This window comes from Acinonyx jubatus, chromosome C1 (genome assembly GCF_027475565.1).
Source record: "Acinonyx jubatus isolate Ajub_Pintada_27869175 chromosome C1, VMU_Ajub_asm_v1.0, whole genome shotgun sequence".
NCBI classification, from domain to species: Eukaryota; Metazoa; Chordata; class Mammalia; order Carnivora; family Felidae; genus Acinonyx; species Acinonyx jubatus.
Window position 1 is genome coordinate 85620654 of NC_069381.1, and position 22598 is coordinate 85643251.

Genomic DNA, 22598 nt, shown 5'->3' on the forward strand with positions numbered 1-22598 from the left:
TGGGTGTAGGCAGAGCTCTGAAGGATGTTCTGGGCAGACTCTAAAGGCAAGTTACTTTTGACTGCAACAGATGTTGCTGATTTTTAGGGAAATGCTGACTTTATATTGTGAATCTCTATCTCTCTTAGGAAAAAATAAGGAATTTCCAATGGCCTGCTAGCTGTAAGAACAGAAGGGCTAAACAGCCTAGCTATAAAAATGGAACACTAAAATTCTGCAAGGAAAAAAAAATGAAGACATCTTAATGCTTATTAGGAAGCAAATTTCTCTCTCAGTAGTTCATTAATGTGGTAATGGCTCCACGAATATGATTAAAGAAAATTTCTGATGCCTATTTTCTATTTTTTTTTTTAGTTGAAGTATAGTTGGTACGCAATATTACATTACTTTCAGGTGTACAATATAGTGATTTGACAAGTCCATACGTTATGCTGTGCTCATCACAAGTGTAGTTAACATCTGTCACCCTACAACACTATTATAAAGCACTGATTATATTCCCTATGCTGTATCTTTTATCACTGTGGCTTTTTCCATAATTGGAAGCATGTAGCTCCCACTTTACCTCACCAATTTTGCCAGCCCCTCTACTCATTCTCTGGCAGCGACCAGCTTTCTGTATTTATGGGTCTGTTTCTGCTGGTTTTTTTTTTTTCCTCTTGGTTTTTTTTCTTAGATTTTACATATAAGTGAAATCATGTGGTATCTGTCTTTCTCTGTCTCATTTCACTTAGCATTTCATTATACCCTCTAGGTCCATCTATGTTGTTGCAAATGGCAAGATCTTATTTTTTATTACTGAGTAATGTTTCATTGTTTATGTTCACCCCCCATCTTCTTAGTTTATTAGTCTATGAATGGACACTTGATTGCTTCCATATCTTGGCTATTGTAAATTATGCTGCAGTATACATAGAGGAGCATATATGTTTTTAAATTAGTGTTTTCATTTTCTTTGGCCATATGCCCAGTAGTGGAATTACTGGATTATATGGTATTTCTATTTTTAATGTTTCAAGGAACCTCTATGCTATTTTTTTTTTACAGTGGGTGCAATAATTTACATTCCCCTAAACAATGAGTACATGAGGGTTCCTTTTTTTTTCCACTTGTTACTACTTATCTTTTAGATTTTATCCATTCTGATAGGTAAAGTGATATCTCATTGTGGTTTTAATTTGCTTTTTGCTGATGTTTAGTGATGCTGAGCATCGTTTCACATGTCTGTTGGCCATCTATGTCTTCTTTGGAGAAATGCCTTTTCAGGTCTTTCCCTTTTTTCAACAGATTTTTTTTTTTTGGTGTTGTGTAAGTTCTTTATATATTTTGGATGTTAACCCCTTATCAGATATATCATTTGCAAATAGTACCTTTCATTTTGGTGATAGTTTCCATTGCTGTGGAAAAGCATTTAATTTTGATACAGTCCCAATAGTTTATTTTTGCTTTTGTTTCCCTTGCCTCAGAAAAATGCTTCTGTGGCCAATTACAAAGAAATTATTGCCTATGTTTTCTTCCAGGAGTTTTATGGTTTCATGTCTCATATTTAGGTCTTTAATTTATTTTGAGTTTATTTTTGTTTATGGTATAAGAAAGTGGTCCAGTTTCATTCTTTTGCATGTAGCTGTCTAGTTTCCCCAGCACCATTTATTGAAGAGACTTTTTTTCGATTGTATATTTTTGTCTCTTTGTTGTAGATCAATTGACCACATAAGTGTGGTTTTATCTCTGGGCTTTCTGTCTTCTGCCACTGATCTATGTGTCTGTTTTTGTACCAGTGCCATACTGTTTTGATTATTATAGCTTTGTAGTATGGCTTGAAATGTGTGTTCTCTCCTACTATCTAATATTGATGCTCCTTATGGAATTATTTGGGCTGAGTGGGCTTTATCTTGGGCTGAGAAACATAAATAAATTCAGAATGTGGATATAAGCTTACAGGAAAGAAAAGTTATTTATGTGGTGAAGGAGGAGGGCTTTATGACTGGACTAGAGAAGTATGTTAGGTAACAATAGAAAATAAAGTCAGAAATGTCGGGTGTATTCAGTCAGAACAGCCTGAAATTGATGTAATGGGAAGCAGAAAACTGTGGTGTGCTAATGAACAGGGAGTGTCATAATACTTTGTCAAGATGAGCCTGACAGAAGAATGCAGATTAGATTTTGTGAGGACAGGTTGGAGATAGAGCTATCTGACAGTAGAATTTTGCAGTACCTTTTATAGATAGAAGATGAGACCTTGTATCACTGTGGCACTGGGGTGAGTCCGTAAGATGGAGGAAAAAGTCTTTTTAAAGAAGAAACAACTCATTTTTTGTATTTTAGTGAGTTTGAACATAGGGACTGAAAGTGATGGAAGAATTAATGTCTAAAACAGTGATATATTGGTGAAATGTAATGGTTTGACTGGTCAAACCAGCAACATAGAGAACCTAAAATTTACCAGGGAGTAGCAGGCTAATATAGATGCGATGTATGACCTCAAGAAACTTATAGTCCAGGGTGGGAAGCAGACAAGGAAATGAATAATTTATTTGTAGGAAATGTGCTATAATCAAGGCAAGTACAAGGTAATAATGACAGTATAGAAAGAGATCAGATAGCATAGCTTAGGGAATAATTAGGAAAACTTTCTAGGAGAAGCAAACTCTTAAGCTTATCTTTGAAACACAGGCAGGAATTAATCACATTAGAAAGACACTACATGTAGTGCTGTAAGAAGCAGGAATAGCAGGAGAGGAATGATGAGAAGTGAAACCTAAGTGTTTCTATGTTGAGCATTAGAGGTGGTTGTATTGTTGTGTTAAGGAGAGTAGACTTTCTCCATCAGGGAAGCTATTGTATGAAAGATTAGCTCACTTATGGATATATTGTCTTTAAGGTAATGGAGCATTTGTGTATAGGTATCACGTAGATAGCTTGAGATCCTCAACTTGGAAACATGAAATGGATTTGGAAGTCATTCAGTAATAGCTGAAACCATGTGAGAAGATAAGTTCTAAAAAGGAGTGTAAAGAGGAAAGAACCATGGGTTTTTAAGTGATTTGTAGAAGGGGGATATCCCTAGATAGGTAGCAAGTTTTAGTTTTGGAAACTGAGTTAGTAAACTTTTCATTTTTATCTCTTTTCCTTCTTGTATTTTCCCTTTGAGTTTGAGCTATACAAGGATCTGAGTCCCAGTTCCTACACAGCCTTTATGGATCATTTAGAATAACAGATTAGGGGAAAGTTAGAGCTAAAAGGAACCTTGGGGACCATCCAGTTAAGTGGTTTTCATACTTTTTTTTTTAAACATCAGAAAACATTTTCTTACAGTAAAGGTAATAACGTAGGAACATTTTAAATGGTAAAAGTGAAGTTGCTTTTATTGGAAGTGGTAGGGAATGTGGTTCATTTTCCCACCTCAATTAAGGTTGTCTGGTTTTTTTTGTGGTAGACTCCAAAGAAGTCCGTAGAAACCTCCAGCTCTAAAGGACAGCGTTTGAAAACTTCTGACAGAGCCCAGTGCTTTCACGTACAGAAACCAAAAAATTTTCTCAAAGGCGTACAGTTAGACCTACTTTAGAACTAATATTCTGTCTCTCAAAGAGAGAATAACTCATCTTTACTAATGTTACTTAGAATCACAGGCACATTAATGCACATCAGGTTTCTTGTTGGTGCATCCTTTGAAAACATAGGATAAGGAAGGCGGGGGTAGCATTGAGAAGGGAGGAATGTCTCCTTTACTTTTCCCTGGCCTGGTAGCATTTACTCTTGAGAAAATCTTGTTTTGCCAAAGACAAAGTATACTTCTAAGAGAAGTCTTTACTTACAGAGGAAATAAAGGCAAAATAAATCATAAGTTGGGTAGGTGAAAATGTAAATGCTTTTTCCTTTAAAAAATGAATGTGAAGGAGAGAAATAATGCATATAACTATGGTAGCCCTTTTAAGGTATTTTGTCCTATAATAAAATTCTATATCATGGAGAGAACAATTCACCTGAGAGTAAATGAAGCTATTTTTACCTTTTTTTGTACTTCCTGTGTTTAAAAGCTTAATTTAGTAAGAGATGGGAATTTATTTCCAATACAGTACATTTGGAAAAGTTAATTTCTCATGATATTCTTAGAATGGAACCAAGTGGTTCATGTTTTTAGGTATGAGAAGATATTCCATCTTCTTTGGTTGTTAACATTTATTGTGGGATTATTCGGTGTCAGACACTGTGAAGATGTATAAGGGAAATAATTGCCCCTACACTTGAGAAGACCACACTAACTTGGAGGAAACAAATAATGTTATGCTATAATTTCAATAATACAAGATTAATACTTTGGGAGCACAAAAGAATGAATTTTTTTATAGACCTCAGATATAAAGTAATATTTTAAGTGAATTGTGAATGATAAATAAGAATTTAATGAACGAGTAAGAGGTCAGTCTTGAATGTGGATTATGAAAGAAGGTATAAACTTTACTCTTTAGTCTGAGTTAGAAGGTGAGGGGCTTGCTTGGTCATGGAGCATTTCATAAAGCCATAGCTGATTGGAAGTGCCCTTGGCCAAAGCAAAAAGTAAAACTGGAGAGGAATCAGAGGTCAGTATTCAAAAGAAGCATTTCCAAACAGGGTACTCAATTCTGAGTCTAGAAATGGAGATGAGAGGGTGGATTGAAGAGAGCTAGGAAACAAGGAGTGAACAGAACAAATTGGGAGGTAATCGTTGAGAACAAAACTGAAATAGGCATTGATTTAGATTTTAGACATGTTTAAGTTTTATCGTATTTTATTTATGGAAGTGTTATATGAGTGAAGGTACATGTAAAGAGCCAAAGATATAAGAAGGGAGGCTGAGGATGGGATGATATTTTTGTTAACTTGAGGTTAAGAAGGAAAAGCAGAGTTGGGGGGGGGTGCAGGCGAAGGAAAGCTAAGTATTTTGGTTTGGAACATATTTAGTGTAAAGTGGAATATCTGTGGAGAAACATAAACATTGAAATGTAAATGCTCTGCTTTGTTACTTGTAAAATAAGGATAATAACGTTAGCCCTCCCTTTTCTATAAGGATGTTGTAAAGCCTTACATGAAAAATAGAAATGAAATTGCCTTGAAAAACAGAAAGCAAAGCAATGGACAATGGAAAGGGTTCTTTTGGTTATGGTTTTTTATTTACTTTTTAATTTTTTAGTGAACATTTAAAAATTTTTTTTTCCAACGTTTATTTATTTTTGGGACAGAGAGAGACAGAGCATGAACGGGGGAGGGGCAGAGAGAGAGGGAGACACAGAATCCGAAACAGGCTCCAGGCTCTGAGCCATCAGCCCAGAGCCTGACGCGGGGCTCGAACTCACGGACCGCGAGATCCTGACCTGGCTGAAGTCGGACGCTTAACTGACTGCGCCACCCAGGCGCCCCTTAGTGAACATTTTTAAAGAAGGGCAAGAAAAGCTAATTGCAAATTAATTACACATTTTAGCCACTTTGATGGGCCAAACTTTACCTGAAGGGCAGAAATATCATATAAATATAAGAACTCATTACTTATATAGAGACATGTTTGGTTTCTTTTTCAGCGCATACTTCGTGTTCCAAGAGTAGTTTCTAATGGAGTTTAATAAAGACACTGGAGAGAGAATAAAAATACTTTTTTATTATTTTGGTTCACATTGAAGTTGAAGCTAATGAATGTCTTAAGCTCTTGGGGGAGGGGAAGAGAAACTTCACTGACAGAGGTGGCACTGATTCTATTTGTCATGACTTTATAAATGTGACTGGAGTTTTTTTTTTTTTAATAAAAAATCTTTATTTTTTATAGCTGTAGATTGCATGCATATCAATTACAATAACGTCTGAACCAAGGCAAGTGTTAGAACCTTTCTTTTTTGCTATTTCTGTGTTGCCGCCGTTGCTAATTTCAGAAGAGGAGTTTGCAGTTAAATTTGATGAAGCACACCACATCTGCTCAATTTCAGTCAGATTCTAACAGGGCTGCCAAGAGGCTGCGTTAGAATTAAAAAGAATGTTTTCCTGACTCAAATAGTTATAGGAGCCTTATAATAGACACTCTGGGTCACTGAATCTGGCAAGAAGGTGCCCTAAAGACTGGATTGTAGAAAAATAGTAAGATTTGTAAAATATTAAATCCCTTTAGAGTTCTTATAGAGAACAACTGAATCTTGAGTTCTGAGGAAAAAAAAATACTGATATTAGGATGTTGATAGAAGCAAGTTTTCCTCTCTGCTGAAATTCTTGGATTACAAGACAGATAACAGACATTCAGTGCTTGTCATAAAGATGTTAATAAATTTGGGATTAAATTAGATTGCATTGACATAGTGGTGATCTTTTGGGTCATGGTTCTTTGAGAATATGATGAAAGTTGTAAATCCTCTACATGAAAGAATGTATAGCCACATATAAACACTAAGTTTAGCACATGTTTTCAGGGTTCATCCATCCCCAGAAGTGTATCCTTAAACTCTGAGTTAAAAAAAAAAAACAAAAAAACCTTCTGTAATAGAGAAATATTAAGAAATATTTGATCTACGGATAAATAGGAACATAAGGAAGAGGTTACATTTTGTATGGGGATGGGATTGTGACATTCCATTCTTTGACTGAATTTACCATGGTAGGCTGCTTCTAAGAGAGATCTCTCTTCACTATTCCTCATTACATCACTTCCTACCCACCTCTGCCCTAGTAAACATCCACTCACTTTTATGACTTAAAGTATTTATTTCCTTCACAACAACTAGTACAATCAGAACTTATTTTTCATTGCAGCCTGTTCTAACTAAAATTTAAGCACATGAAGACTTTGTTGACAACTGTATTGTCTAGCACACAGTTTTGTTCAGGAATTATTTTTCAAATAAACAAATAATGCAGTATTTACTAGTTGGAAAGCCCATAACACTATATATTGGTAATATATATGAATTCATGTGAAGTTAAGAGTGATACAGGGGCACCTGGGTGGCTCAGTCAGTTGGGCATCCGACTTTGGCTCAGGTCATGATCTCGCCATCTGTGAGTTTGGGCCCACCGTCGGGCTCTGTGCTGACAGCTCAGAGCCTGGAGCCTGCTTGAGATTCTGTGTGTCCCTCTCTCTCTGCCCCTCCCCCACTCACATTCTGTCTCGCTCTGTCTCTGTCTCTGAAAATAACCTTAAAAAAAAAAAAAAAAGAGTGATACAAAGAGCTTAGCTGGGTGTGTCTTACCAAGCTCAATATGATAAATTTCTCTGACATGCTTAAATTTAAAATGGCTAATGTTTCTTTTAGTCAGTCTGTTTCTTGAGATGTCTTCAAGACCTTTGTCATAAATATTCATTTTTTGGAAATGTCTGCTGATAAAGTGATACTTCCAGGTCTGGCTGCAGTAGGGAATGATATATTATGGCAATATTTTAGTTTATTTTCTTTAAGAAAATGGGTGCAAGCTCTTCTAGGCAGACTATGGCACTGGTAGGGATGCAAATTAGTACTGAACTGCATTTGTGTGTATGGTTTATCAAGAAACTTCTTGCAGCACTAAGGTATTCCTGATAACTTCTCCACATTTACCATGCTGTTTCACATCTGTAACTAGGATTAATGTTTTAAGATGGTTGTAGTTATGAAAGGTACTGTGTACTTTTGGCAAGGTACAATTCTATGTCGTTATATCGTTTCCAAGTTGTGTTTAGTAATAATTTATACTTGTAAAGCTTATATGGCAATCAATAAATTGAGCTTCAAAGGGGATAAGTTTTCTGCCATCTGGTTTGACATTTTGGAGACAAAGCAGGCTTAAACAGGATTAAAATTCCTCTAAGCGTAATGGAATTGTTCAACCCAAAGGGATAAATTGTATAACATAATTTTAAGATGGGAATCAGATAAATCAGCTTGGTAAAGTCATTTTGGGAGGCTTTCTTTCTGATTGGTTAAAGGGTAGAACAATTTTCTATTCAATAGACTGTCATCAGTTGAATTCAGTATTTTATAGAAAAATAGCTAAAGGAATTTGAAGTTGGTTTTTCTCCCATAAGCTAATGTTTTCATTGTATTTTTTCCAGTGTAAGCTCAATTCAAAAGAATATATTTTATAAAGCCTCCAGACCTTCTCTGGAGAGTCACTCATTATGAAAAAATTTTAGTTAAGAGATTTATTTATGCTGAGCTTGCTTAATTGTAGAACCAGAAACCGTTCCATGATCTTAATTTCAGTATGGATACAGCCTACTGAATTGAGTGATATTTAGTGCCTCTGAGCCTTTTGAGAAATGACTATTTCTAGCTATGAGCAGTCAGAGATTAAGGCTTGGTGTCATCCTATAACAGCTAAATTTTAATTTAATGCTCCCTGCCTATAGTGAGAGGTAGACCACTTTATAGTAGTTCTTCTTGTGGTCGACTTACCATGTGGTGATGGAGATGGCAAAGTAACTATCTGTAAATGTCCATTGTTTTATAGTGCCTTAGGAACTCAAGGTGTACATAAAGGATATAATTATACCTTCCTTGTCAAGTCAGCAAGATGCCATTTTAAAATTCTGTTTACAAAAGTATCTGATATATATTTTTAGAAGGCATAGCTTTTAGAAACTCTGAAATGTCTATATCTTTCATATTGATTCTAACTCAAAGGGATACTTTAAATTTTGCTATCAATTACATTCAAATTTAGCATTTGCAGAAATGATTTGGTAATCCTGAGTGGTAGGGAGACCAGTAGGATTTTTCTTTTTAATTTGTTTTTTGGGGGAAAAAAAGGAAAATAAAGGATTATAATATGTAACACTTACCTTAGTAGGAAAATACCTTTTATTTTTAGCAGAACATAAGAAAAACTTTATATAGTTACATTAAAAAATAATTCTTCTGTTGGAAAAATTTATACTTGTAAGTTTGGTAGATATTTTCCGGTATAAAGACCATTTTCTTAGGAATAAATTATTTCTGAAGACAGTGTTGAATTAGAAGGAGTACTATGGATTGCAAAAATGAAATGACTGAGTATGGTGATAAAATCCAAAGATTGTGAGTTTATGGTAAATCTTATCCAATTATAATGTTAAATTTAGGCATCTACCATTATTTTCTTTTATCCTACATATTGATAATATACTAAAACACTATCATTTTATGAACTAATAGATGTAAGTTTAGATAATAAGTGTTGTGATTCAAGTGCCACAAATCCAGATGTCACATAAACTCAGACCATGATTCTGTTGTTACTTGAATGACATGGCAGTTTGTTAATGATCTGATTAATTCAGAAAATACCAGTTACACAGTTCATTTAGGATTAAGACTTCTGAGCTCGGATTTTTTTACTGATTGGATTATGTAGGTGATTTAAAAATATTATTTCCCTCATAAAATTTGAGATTAAAAAAAAGTGATTAGAGTAAGTTCTTATTTCAGGCACAAAACTGATAATTTATTAAGAAAAATGCTTTTGAACTGTAAATGTTTAATGCAAATATTTTAAACTCGATGACAATAATAAAATCTGTGCTTGCCCTAGCAGCACATACACTGTAAATTGGATATGGTGATGAAACCTTACATAGAAAACAATAGAGTGCTTTACAAGCTGCACATCTCACAAAAAAGCTGTGATCATCCAGGTTTCAAATGTGTGTGATACTATATTACATCATTAAAAAAAAACAAAAACAAGTAATGAAGACCCAGATATCCATCAGAGGCCATCTCCTTAAAAATTCATTCATTTTTGAAATTGACTTTCTTCATACAAACTCTTGATATACAAAGTACTGGCTGATTATATTTGTGATGTGTATACAATGGCAAGTGAATCCCCTAAATTTTCTAACTCTCAAAAACAGAGGAGAACTCATATAAACATTTTGAAAGAGAAGACAACCTTGCAAAAGGACCCGAGTGGTCACTAAGTCATGCTAACTTTTTATAGGCAAAAAGGAAAAGAAATCTTTGCTAAACTTTCACAGTCTCGAGAGTGAGTTATTTAATCCTATGACCTTGACAGTGAGATATTTGAGAAGTATGTTTTATTTGTGACATTTGAAATGAATTACTCTTAAGTGTTAGCATTTTTTTTACACAGTGCTTTATCTGAATTATTATATCCTTACTTTAAAAGAAAGTTGTTAGTATGTACGTGTGAAACTAAACATTTACCACAATTTAAGTTATACATTATTTGTTATAGAATATACTTTTTAAGTTATGAAACCAACCCACACTAGTTTCTGCAAAACTGACTTAGGTAAGTATTCTTAATATATGGAAAGTACGTCCAAACTCAGTGAAATGTGTGATAAATACTGATTATGTTTTTGGAATTATTAACATAAAATATTACTAAAGCTTTCTTTTTTGGTTACATTATTTTGCACACATAGCGAATCAGGGTAACAGAGGGTTGCTTTCTCATCTTGTTTTCTGAATTGTTTTTTTTGTACATTTAAACCGCACAGACAACTTCCAAGTCTTGCTATTTTTTTTCACACTGATATTGCCAGTAACCCTCTACAGCTCATAATGTAAATCTAGATGACATCACAGGAAGTTTCTTTCTAAGAGTCTTTTTTATGTGCTTCATGTACTTTCAGATTCCTGACACAAGTTGCAAGTTGTGTGTAAAAACTTAAGTTACAACACTATATATTAGGAAGAACAAAATTTGTTTAGTTGAATAATAAATGAGTAAAATCCAGTCAAATCCAAATTTTCTGACTCTGTTGCATTTTTTGCGAGCGACAATAAGGGTTGCTTTCAGTGAAGTGAACAGAGTAACTCATCCTTACGGAATCAGATTTAGCATTCAGTGTTAGTGGTCTGATAAACCTGGGGTAATATAAATATTCTACGTAAGGGATTTAGTTTGATTTTTTTTTCTTCTGGTTTATAGTTTTAAATAAAGGGTTAAGTTGAAGATGTTTCCTTCTTGACCACACTTGAAAATTGGCCCATAATAATTACTGAGATTAAACTTCAGTGTATTTTATAAAAAATATTACTTACTTTCACAGAAGTGAAGAGATACAATTGCACAATGGTGGTTGCAATGGTAGAAATACATATTGCCAATAAAATGTTAGCAAGAGATTTAAAAATGACTGTACAGCACCGCATCAGAGAATTCTAGAACAGCAAAATGAGTACTATAATTTTTCCATATAAATAAAATCCTTAAATCTTTTTTAGAAATGGGAGGAAAGTGCTTTTTTTCCCCTAATTCCTACCAAAATATTTCCTGATGTAGAGCAAAAGACAGTAAAAAATGACGATTAAAAAAAAAAAAACATTCATGCATTTAAGCCATCATTAGTCTCTGACTCTAATATAAGGCAGATCATTAATCTTTTGCAAAACTATGACTTTAGCCATTTAAACTCTTTTTAGTGCTTTTCATGACAAGGACATGATAGGCCCTGTAAATTTAGGAGTTAAGATGTGTTTCCAACAGGCTGATTTAGACAGGCTCAGCTGTATTTTTGAAAAACCAACTTGATAATAAAAAAATGCTTTGGAGAAATGATGAGAAGTTCTAATAAAGGAACAACAGAAGGGATTCTATAGAGTTTATCACAAATGACACTGTTTAGATAAATGAAAACAAATTACATTTGCTTATGTGTCATCCTCAGTCTTAATGATGTGGAAAAGTGTGACATTGAACAGGACCTGGTGACCGTTGTTCCAGGCATAAAGAGCTCTATCTCTTGCATTGTAGTCAAGCATGGATATGTGAAAGTATTGGTTATGAAAAGGAATGTCCGTGTACTCATATGTAGAGGTTTTGGTGGAATATGAGTAATACACCTTGGCTCCAGTTAAGTGGGAGTTGGTGACATATAGTGTCCCACAAATCATAAAAGATTCCCCTGCACTTCTTTTAGGATAGCCAGTGCTCCAGCTCTTCATCACCTCCAGGGTATCTTGGTTAAGTTGACTGATGACAATATTGCCTGCATTCTGGTTAGTTGCATACACAGCCCACAACCCAATTTCATCAGCCATTAGGTCGATATCAGAGAATCCACCCCATGTATAGGGGTAAACATTGTGAAAACCAGCATACTCCAGACTTCGTTGGGCAAGCACTCTCCCCATATCAAAGCTGTATTTGATGATGATGTTACTCTGATACTTGTTAAAATAGAGTGAGCCGTTGTAGACAACATGGTTAGTTCCCGCCCATTTGAAAGGGAGGTTGTATGTCCTTGATTCAGCCCCACTGACAAAGTCTGCAATTGATTTGTACTCACGAACAATTTTATTGTTAGTATAACTGTCCATGTACCAGACCTGAGGAAAAGGGGGGAAAAAATAAAAGGAGTGACTAAACTCTGTAATTTTCTGAGAATTCCAAAATAAAGACAGAGTCAACATATATTAATATCCCTGTTCTCAGGATCTGGAAACCACATCATCTTACTGGTGACCTCTTACAATGTGATAGTACTACAGGCAAAAATAGTGGCATTTTCCATGTGGAAAGTAAACAACTGACTTTACTGCTTTGAAGTTGATTTTCTTTTTGCCCTTTTTATTTATTTGACCATTCAGTGCATATGACTGAGTGAACTAAACACGTGTCAATGCAAATCACATCACTTTGTTCAGTTTTACAATCTGTGCAATGTGATAACTGCAAAAAATACCACCTGCAGCAAATTTATTCCATCTTTTGCTCTGAAAAATATATGGTCTAGTTTTACACATTTAATTTATTTCTCCTTTATTGATACCATACAAACTTCTAGTAATGCTTGTTCACTGGATCGCCTTATAAGTACAACTACTCTTTAGTGAAACTATTTTACTAATTTAGCTACTAATCTCATTTGGATGTAACCCCTGAGAATGTTAACATAAACTGAATTCTGTAATAGACTGTAAGTAGAGCTGTGGTAAGTTTCCAGTATGTTGATTTGCCTAATACAGGCACTGTGAGCTTATGAAAATGCACCCCAAAAGTTTCAGTGCTATTGACTTTACAATTACCTTTAGAATCCAGAGATGCTTCACCTTGTTTACCAAATTGGTTAGCTCTTGAGTTTGTCATTTAGTGTTATTTTTTTTCTTACGCTAAGGAACAGGTTTTAGAAGGAGTATATAGAAAATTTTGTATACTTGTAATAAGCATTTTTTCCTAGCATAAAACAGACTATTAGAGCAATTAGACTGACTTGTGAATTGTAAGATGGAACATTTTACCAAAATAAGGTTGCTGTAGATATGCTAATGTTATCAAACTAAGAATACTTGCAAACAGTGTAACACTTTTCAAGTTGAAACTAATATTCCTGAAGAAAACAAATAGTTCAATCGATATAAAGTGCAAATAAAACATAATCCTAAGCAAAGACATTTGTGGAAGCAACATACTCGGTTATTTTTTTCAGATGCTAAAGGATCCGTCATCCAAGCACCAAATCGGGTTCCAGATGTCTTGACTGTAATTGGGCCTGTGATTTTCATCAATTTGCCACATGCTGAAATTAGAAAAACATAAACATGTTGGGTGAACATGAACAATGATTGCAACACGCATACTTAAACCACAGTCAAACTCCCACCACACTCATACGATTTTCAAGAGTAAGATAGGGATCCTGAAACAAAGCAAAACCATGAGATTAATATCACATATTCTGAATTAATGATCATTCATGTAGGGTACTGTGCATTTAACTATAATTTGAACCATGAATACTTGGCTTTTTCAGGGCTCTAAATCTCAAGAATGGGTGTTTTAAAATGGGAAATGATTTGTACAATCTGGAAAGAAATAGTGAGGAAAGCCATTGTCTTTATACCACTTTAGCAGCTGCTTCATCTTAATAAAGAAGTCAGAAAAAATAAACAAATTTACCACGGGCCTGTTTACCTGATCACCTGCTCTCCTGTCCCTCCTCCACCCCATGCCTAGAGATTTTGGACAATTTATACAGGCCAGAAAGAACTCTGTAAGCTGATTTAAAGTTTGTGTTGGTGAATGAGCAGCTCCTTTGAAAGATATATTTATAGAATATACAATAAAAATTCAGTCTACCTGAAAGAGGTAGAGTTTTGAAGGGTATGCCTTGTGCAGATGGCAGGGCCTGATACAGCAGCCATTGAAGGTGCAAACAAACACAAAATCACAAAAAACTCAAGCCCTCCAGACCCTGTAGGCACATGCAATGAAAGATAGAGTATCAATCAATGTAATGCACATGAAAAATTAATGACTTTCTTGAAAAATTATATTTTTATCACCCTAAGTGTAAGATTTTAGGAAAGCTTCAGACTTCATAAATGCCAAAACCTAAACCAAACAGAAACCCAGGCATTTTAAAAGACTTTAAATAGCAAAAATTAAAAGTGACCTTTACACATTGTGAAGGGCAATATGAATGCCTATCAATGTTGATTGACCTTTAGTCTAAAAGAATATCCTATCCATTTACACCCCCTTTTCCCCCCTTTATGTTTTTTTTACCTACTTTTTCTTTGTTGTTCTGTTAGTTCAGTGTTTCTTCCACCCTTCTCTGCCTATCCTTGGAATTGATAAATTTCTAGTTAGTTCCTATTCCCATGTATTTGGAAGATAACAGATTCCTGGGGCCCCTAGGTGGCTCAGTCAGTTAATGACTGACTCTTGATCTCTGCTCAGGTCCTGATCTCACAATTGATGAGATCCAGCCCTTGTTGGGCTCTGTGCTGACAGTGTGGGACCTGTCTGGGATTCTCTTTCTCTGCCCCTCCCCGCTCTCTCTCTTTCTCCCTCAAAAATAAACAAACTTCAAGGAAAAAAAAAATTCCTAAAGCAAATCAAGGACATAACTAACTCTCTAGCTTGGAGTTTATTTTGACTCTTTTTTTCTCTATATATGCTTCTGGTAAGAATAATTAGTAACTGGCAGAATACTAAGCTGTTCAGGTAGGATGATGATGAGTGATAACATTATATTTTGTATTATTTCAGTGATAAGTGCAAATTTAATAATCTCTAACACTTCATGAAACCTGAATGGAATACATTTTTTTTCTCCTTTTGTGAAAGAAATTAGATATGATGGCATTTTTATATACTTTATATAAATGAATTCGGTTTCCTTATACCTGATAAACTAGGCAGATAATTAAAGAGATTTTATGACATTATCTATATTGAATAGCAAATTGTTGGGTTAAACCTGTTAAGACTGTATCAACTCGATGTAAACATAGGAACAGTATATGGGTAAGTGGTATTAGTTTGAACTAGACAAAAACAAATGTATTCTGAATGAATCTTGTTGAGTATGTTCTCTGAAAGCACAGTAAATGAAAGTAATATGATCTTTAATGATGTCCTATGTAAATATTTCTAAGTTCATGGATGATAAGTGCATGAAAATCTCAAGTGAATTGAAATTGGAAGATACCCCATCTCCTGAAAAATACCACAGAACATATTTGCCCCCTTAGGCATGAATAATGAATTCTTATTAAACAAAATAGAAGTAGATAAATTAGGTAAAATACGAAAGTAACTCTGGCTTAAATATGATGGACTAATAAATATTTTCATCTTCTTTCTTATCTAAGATCTAATTAAAATGATAATAAAGGAGAAACACATGGGTGAAAAAAAGCCCAAAGCAGAGAGAATGGTATAAGAGACAGTGGAGAAGAAACTTCAACCAATTTCTAAAAGGCAGAAGGTGATGGAGAGTGGTAATTAAAGATGTAGGATAAGATAAGATGCATTAGTGTCCAGGCAGAGGAGGCAAGTGCTAAGAAGGGAGCTGCTTTGCTTTGAAGAAGAGAAAGGACTCAGAAACGGTTCCTGTGAGGGTATTGGTGATATAGGGCCCTGAAAACAGGCCACCACTGAAAGCATGCCTGAAGAGCAGTTGATCCTGTCTTCATCCCTAGATCCAGGACCCCAGGAGGCAGTTTTAAAAAAATCTACAAATCTGTGTTAAATACTTGAAAAGGATTAGGGCAACTAATGTAGGCATTGGAGCTCCAGAATGAAGGCTCTTGCATTCTGACATTGGTAGTCTCCTACCTTACTCACTAGGGAATAGAGTGACAAGCCCTACCTAAGTACAGTTTCCAAGTAGATTTATTGTTCAGATCTTTAAAAATGAATGGATAAGCAAAGGTAAGCACTCATTTTCAAAAAGCTTACAACAAGAATGACTAAAAGTGCAGAGAAAACAGACCCCATAAGAAGAGAGATAATACAGAGAGAAGAGATCCTAATATCTGTAGAGTTTTGCATACTGTAAACTGTTCACTGTAAAACGAAAACACAAAAGAGCTACTGGCAATTAAAAATAGTACATTTTAAAAAATAGGTTGGAAGATAAACATCGGTCTCAAATCAAAAAGATAGACAATACAGAAAAAATATGGATGCATGTAGAATCAACCCAGAAGCTCCTACATCTGAAGGCCAAGTTTTTAGAATGAAAGGAGAGAGAAAAAGTAAATTATCAAAGAAATTATACAGGATATTTCCCTAGTTACCAACCTAAAAACAGGGTATCCTCTGCCCTTCAAAAGTTTGTGTTACCCCTAGAAGTGAGAATGGCGTCACCAAACTCCCTGGGAGTTCATACTACCATATGGTTCCCTGGGAACCACACTTGGCATCTTACCATCAAGCTGCCATAGCTTTGAACTATGTCTAAGAGCATCCGTGCTTTATCTGGATTTATTTTGAGCATCTGTTAGCAAGATGTGCCCTAAGGGATCAGAAAAACCTGAGAGATTATTTTTTTGGGTCTGGAAATGCTTAGAAATTTCCATATACATTAATAGTAATTGCTTCTTTACTTTCTACCATTTTGGCTTTGGAAAGTTTTCATAGGAATTCTGTAGTAATCTGAGATAGTGGGGGAAACCTTTGTTCAGATTAAAAGGTCATGCCATAGGGGCGCACCTGGGTGGCTCAGTCAGTTAAACATCTGACTTCGGCTTAGGTCATGATACCTATATTTGTGGGTTCGAGCCCCGCGTTGGGCTCTGTGCTGACACCTTGGAGCCTGGAGCCTGCTTCAGATTCTGGGTGTCTCTCTCTCTCTTTCTCTCTGTCCCTCCCCACCACATGCTCTGTCTCTTTCTTAAAAATAAACCTTAAAAAATTTTTATAAAAAGGTCATGCCCTAATGAATGGAAAAAGATTTACTCTTAAAAAAATTACTGAAATTTTAGATTAATAATAGAGAAGACATTGGAACTTTTTCAGAGAAAGAATGGGAATTGGTCACGTGCAAACAGATGGGAATTAGACTGGCATTGGGCTTAGTGATACTGGATGCTGGAAGACAATAATCAGTTTATTCAAGGACAAAAAAAATCAGAGGAAAATAGAATAAGGATCTGGTCTCACATGAAAACTTTCCAAAAGTTTACCTACAGTGTACTTTTTCTTAAAAAGTTACCTGAGGATATACTGTAACAAAATAAACAGTAAGCCAAGACCGGGCAAGGCATGAGATCAGGAAAACAGTAACTTCTTGCCCAAGAAGGACAACTGTGCACTAGATCTGGAGAGAGATTAGTCCAGAACAAACATCTGCAGGAAGGAGGTCTCAGAAGAGGAATTGATACAGAAATATTGGGTGAGATCCTCTAAGAAAAGGTGGGTATAGTGAAGGCAATTACTGAAGTACATACGTAAAAAGAAAATTTATTTGAACTTAACTGTAGTAATTCTCACTTTTGAATGGCACGGATATGACCTTGGACTTTTAGAGAAAAGGAATATATCAGAGTCCACCACTGAGCTCCAGAAGAACAACATGAACATGGTCATAATAATGACATAAATAACAAATAATAAAACTCACGTTTGGCTTACAGAATCAGCCCATGAACTAATTACAGAATACTTAATAAATATTTCATCTATTCTGTGATTATAGAAACAACAAAATGTTTCCAACCATGATAACCTAGAAGAATAAACTTCACACTATGAAAGAACTAAAAATTAGGAAAAGAGATGAAAGAAAGGAGATGTAATTCACATCATACTTAAAAATAGGGTGTTAAGAGCTTTCCTGTAGTTGTTGAAAAAAACAATAAAGTTGTAAATAGGAGGCTTGAAGTTACAAAGTTGCTAAGGGTTGAACTGTGAATAGTCCTAAAAGCATATAATGAGGAGACAAGGAAGTGGCTTTGGCTAAGTGACTTAAGTCTGCATTTTGCAGAGCAAAAGTCAGTAAATGTTGTCCAAAATTGATTAAAAAAAAAAAAAAAAAAAAAAAAAAAGGAAAAAGAAACATAGCATTAGAGTCTGGATTTCACCACCTGAAGCCCTAAAGTTAAACTGAAATGTGGTTGCTCCTGGAGAAAGGAGGCTTGCTTTTTATTCTAAGCATATAATTTTCTAGTCATGTCCATACAGTAATTAAATTATAATTTTAAAAGTTAAAACAGTTGCAAAAACTTAATATTAGTCAATAAATTTAAAAAAGTAAAAATCACATCTATATATGTGCTATTAAAAAAAAATTTCCAGGTTTTTAAATGCCTTGCTTCCATGCAAGTTCAGGAAGTAGATGGAAATTGAAGATAGAAATAGTCTCCAAAAATGAAACCTGTTATTATTCTGATTTTTAATTAGGCTTTAATCCTGTAAGGACCAGATTGAAATTGGGTTTTTTAAACTTGCATCTCCTTCTCACAATGGACATGGCAACCTTTCCCTCTAATTATTTCAATCCTAAAAAATTAGGATCCTTATCAGGAATTATATTCATCAGTTATTTCGTAGAGAGGTTAAAAGTTAATAGGTGATTACATTTGTTAGTACATGTGTAGGAGCTGTACTAAGAGGTATTATGCATGTAATTCAAGGAGAAATGGTGTGCATTTTATTTCAAACTAATGACTATGACCTAGGAAAAACATGACCCACTTTGCACAGGAGTCTAAAATTTCTTGGAAAATATCTTAGTTTTATTTTTTAACAGTTTTTATTGGAAGTTGTATATAAGATTACTTTTTTCCTGTACCTCTCAATTGTTTCTTCCTTATATTTGCCCTCTTCCTTTCTTACTTGGTAAGATTTAGCTTTATTATGTTCGAGACTCTTTATCCACTTTTAGTCTACCGATAAGCACCTTGCTAGTGTGAGTGCCCACACGGATAGTTGTGCCATTTGCCTCTCCCACTGTACTCATTCAGTGTAGGTTATATATTTCTTCCTGTGAATCTGCACTACTTTTGCCAATTTGCTGACCTTATGTAGTGTCTTCATACAACCTGCACCTTATCATCTCTTTGTAAGGGCATGGGTTGAACATTGTACTTCTGTCTGAGCTTTTGGGAAGAGGGGAAGACATAGTCTTCCTGCTGATGTGTGAAGGTGCACTGAAATGCCTTTTACAGTTCCTGCTGTAGTCAGAAGTCACAAAGGGATTCAATTTCATTTTGGCCACTGGCATTCAGTGATGGCCACAAAAGGGAAGAGTGAAAAGTATCTTTTAAAGATGAATGAACTTTTGAAAAAAAAATACCTGAAATCTCAGAAGTCAGTTAAAACTTATCTGGATATAGATCAGTATAATGTCTCCATATGAAACATGAACATAATGGAATGTTCATTTCCATAACACCTTATATCCGGAGGAAATGGCCAAGTGAAAACACAGTAAGAAGTTATACTGATCTCAAATTGTATTAACACTGAAAGTGAATGGAGAATTTATAGTTACGGAGTTTGACTTAACATTTTAGATGGCCAGACTATATCATTAAAACTCAGAGTGAGATTTTTAACCTTTATCAGCAAAGTCACCTCCCCTAACATAGGTCTACTGCCTGATGACTGAAGCACAGTTTGGACAAAGCAGGAGTCAATATATGCCTCAGATATGTGTGTATTTCATATGCTGATTCATTTTATGGGTGTGAATGAGCCTCTGGACTCAGTTTATGTAACATAGCTTTAATATGAATTGAGTTGGATAGATAAAAGCTGTATAAGAACTATATTTGGGACTAGGAATCGTGCCAAGAATCTCATATAATCAACCTTTCCCAAAACTGACAGCACTTGGGGTGTCTTGGCCTCTGTGGTGTCTGGATTTACCCAGCATTGTATCCATATGGCAGAGGGATACTGCTGAGCCTAGATCACTTAGATGAGGAATTAAGATAGAATTTACACCAGGACTTAAAAGCTTCTGACACATAAACTAAAAATGATTTGGCTTTCTTCTTGTAGCAATGGACATTTTATCTAAATACATTAGAGAATAAAATTAATATTTAATATTTATTTATTTATTTGAGAGAGAGAGAGAGCAAGAGTGGGGGAGAGGGGCAGAGAGAGCTCGAATAGAATCTCCATCCCACAACCCTGGGATCATGACCTGAGCCGAAATCAAGAGTAAAATGCTCAACGACTGAGCCATGCAGGCACCCCCAATATTTAATATTTAAATGTAAAATAATTATTCATTTAACAACCATTTCCTGAGAGCTTAAGTACCAATACTGTGCTAGGTACTGGGGATTTATGGGGAACAGGGAGACAAAATAGGGCCATATGTTGCAGCTTCTCAAAATACCATTGCTTATCCTTCCCATTTCTTATTTTATTCTTTTTCTTTTTTCAATCAACAGACAAGGAAAGTTAAAGAAGTTATTTTAGACTAAAACTACATTGAGAGGAAAAGGATGTAGTATCAAGTGCACTGAATATCTGTTGATATTAAATAAGAATTCTAGAAAGCCAGCCCTGAGTACTAAAATTTATAATGGCACTGTTTCCATTAAGATAATCCTCCTTGAAATTTATCTCATTTTAAACCACATTTACCTTTAGTTTCCTACAAAACATACTTGTTAACTGTCAAACATAGAAACAAGCAAGTTCAGTTAGTTTCCCATGTTTAATTTTCTATAAAAAAAATGTGAGGGTCTAAAAGGACACATTTAGCAATCGTATTGATTAGACCTATTTGGTCTTACATATGTGTCTTATTGGTAGTTGTCTGTGTGAAGGAAACTTATCTCTATTATTTAGTAAATCAATACAATTTTGTAAACTTTGAGATTTCAGTGAAAGGTTTTTAAGTTAGAGATAAACCGTTTTTTTTTTTTTTAATGTTCTAATGTTTGTTTTTGAGAGAGAGAGAGACAGAACATAAGCAGGGGAGGGGCTGAGAGAGAGGGAGACACAGAATTCAAAGCAGGCTTCAGACTCTGAGCTGTCAGCACAAAGCCCAACTCAGGGATCGAACCCATGAACTGTGAGATCATGACCTGAGCCGAAGCCGGATGCTTAACTGGCTGAGCCACCCATGTGCTCTCAGATATAAACCATTTTAAAAATATGCATGTGAACCATGTAAGCTCTGGTTCCAAATAAAGATATTTTATATATAAGTCTCTGGCCAGACATATTCCTGTGAACATTTATGAACTTTGTGTTTTACATTCTTTGATTCTTCTACGTAACTCCTCTCTCCATCCTTTTCCTCCATGTTGGTCACCTATTAGCTATCTCCCATCTGCCCAGTGACTCACAGTGTGCAGTGCCAGCCTCTATATTCCTGGTGCCACCTGCGTTTGACCTGGATCCACTGTAACTTCCCATCGCACAGTGACATTCTTTGAGTAAATGAAATTTTATAGCATTAATCTACAAAGCACACTTCAAGCGAAAAATTAAAATCCTAAAGTTATAAACATTTTAAAATAATAGCTTAAATGAGTTATTTACTCATTCATTTCATTAGTCATTCATTTATCAAGCTGAGATTTAATGATCATGGAGCACTGTTCCTATGTACTAGAATTTCAATGGTAAGAAAGAAAGGACACCTTTTTTTTCTGATGAAGCTTCCATTTTGATGGGAAGAAAGAGGGGACAAAATAAAGAAGCAAATAAGGAATATATCAGGTAGGAAAAATTTTAGTGCAGATATTTAAATAGAATAATTTGATAGTGACTCTGGGGCTGTTTTAGATAGGATGAGTAGGGAGGACCTTTCAGAAAGGGTGATACTTAATCTGAGATCTAATTGACAAGAAGCCCTGAAACCTTAAGTTGAAGGAAAGGCCATTCAGACAGTGGATCAGCTAGGAGAAGGCAGCATCTTAAAGCTGGGGGTATGAATTAAGGAGTCTGACTGTCTAGATTTGGATCCTGATTCTATCACTTACCCTCCAGGGATCTTTTACAGTTTTTAACATCCTAGTGTCAAATGGATAACAACAGTAATAATATCTATTTCACAGGGTTATTGGTAAGTTTAAATTATACACACACACACACACACACACACGTGAAGATACACACGTGTGTGTGTGTGTACAACTTTAAAAAATGTTATTCTTACTGTTTTTGCAGAGGCTCTATATCTGGGCATACTTGGTGAGCAAGAGAAGCAGAAATTAAAAAAAAAAAAGGCCAGTGTGTCTAGGGCACACTTGGAAAAGTAGAAGAGGTTGGAGAGGTGTTCCAAAAAATAAACTTTGGTAAAATCAGAATATTTGTATTTTATTCAAGCTATGATGGGAAGCTATCAGAGTTGTAAGAAGATGGGGGTAGTGAGAGAATGTGAGCTACATTTAAAAAAGATCACTCTAGCTAGTATAATGGAAATTAATTATAGAGGGAATACAGTATAGGCA

At 35.0% G+C, this 22598-nt stretch overlaps 1 protein-coding gene and 1 pseudogene across 2 annotated transcripts in view; both read right to left on the bottom strand.

The window, feature by feature from the left end:
* Positions 1-5397: 5397 nt before the first annotated feature.
* The window catches only part of OLFM3 (olfactomedin 3), a 191180-nt gene continuing 173979 nt past the window's right edge, over positions 5398-22598 (bottom strand). For both annotated transcript variants that reach the window (XM_027058479.2, XM_015073852.3), the window contains exons 5-6: positions 13356-13462; positions 5398-12272 (exon numbers count right to left, since the gene is read on the bottom strand). In XM_027058479.2, the coding sequence (XP_026914280.1) occupies positions 11595-12272; positions 13356-13462 (785 nt within the window). In that variant the 3' untranslated portion in view covers positions 5398-11594. The remainder of the gene's footprint in view (positions 12273-13355; positions 13463-22598) is intronic.
* Positions 13469-22414, bottom strand: LOC128313941 (60S ribosomal protein L26-like; annotated as a pseudogene).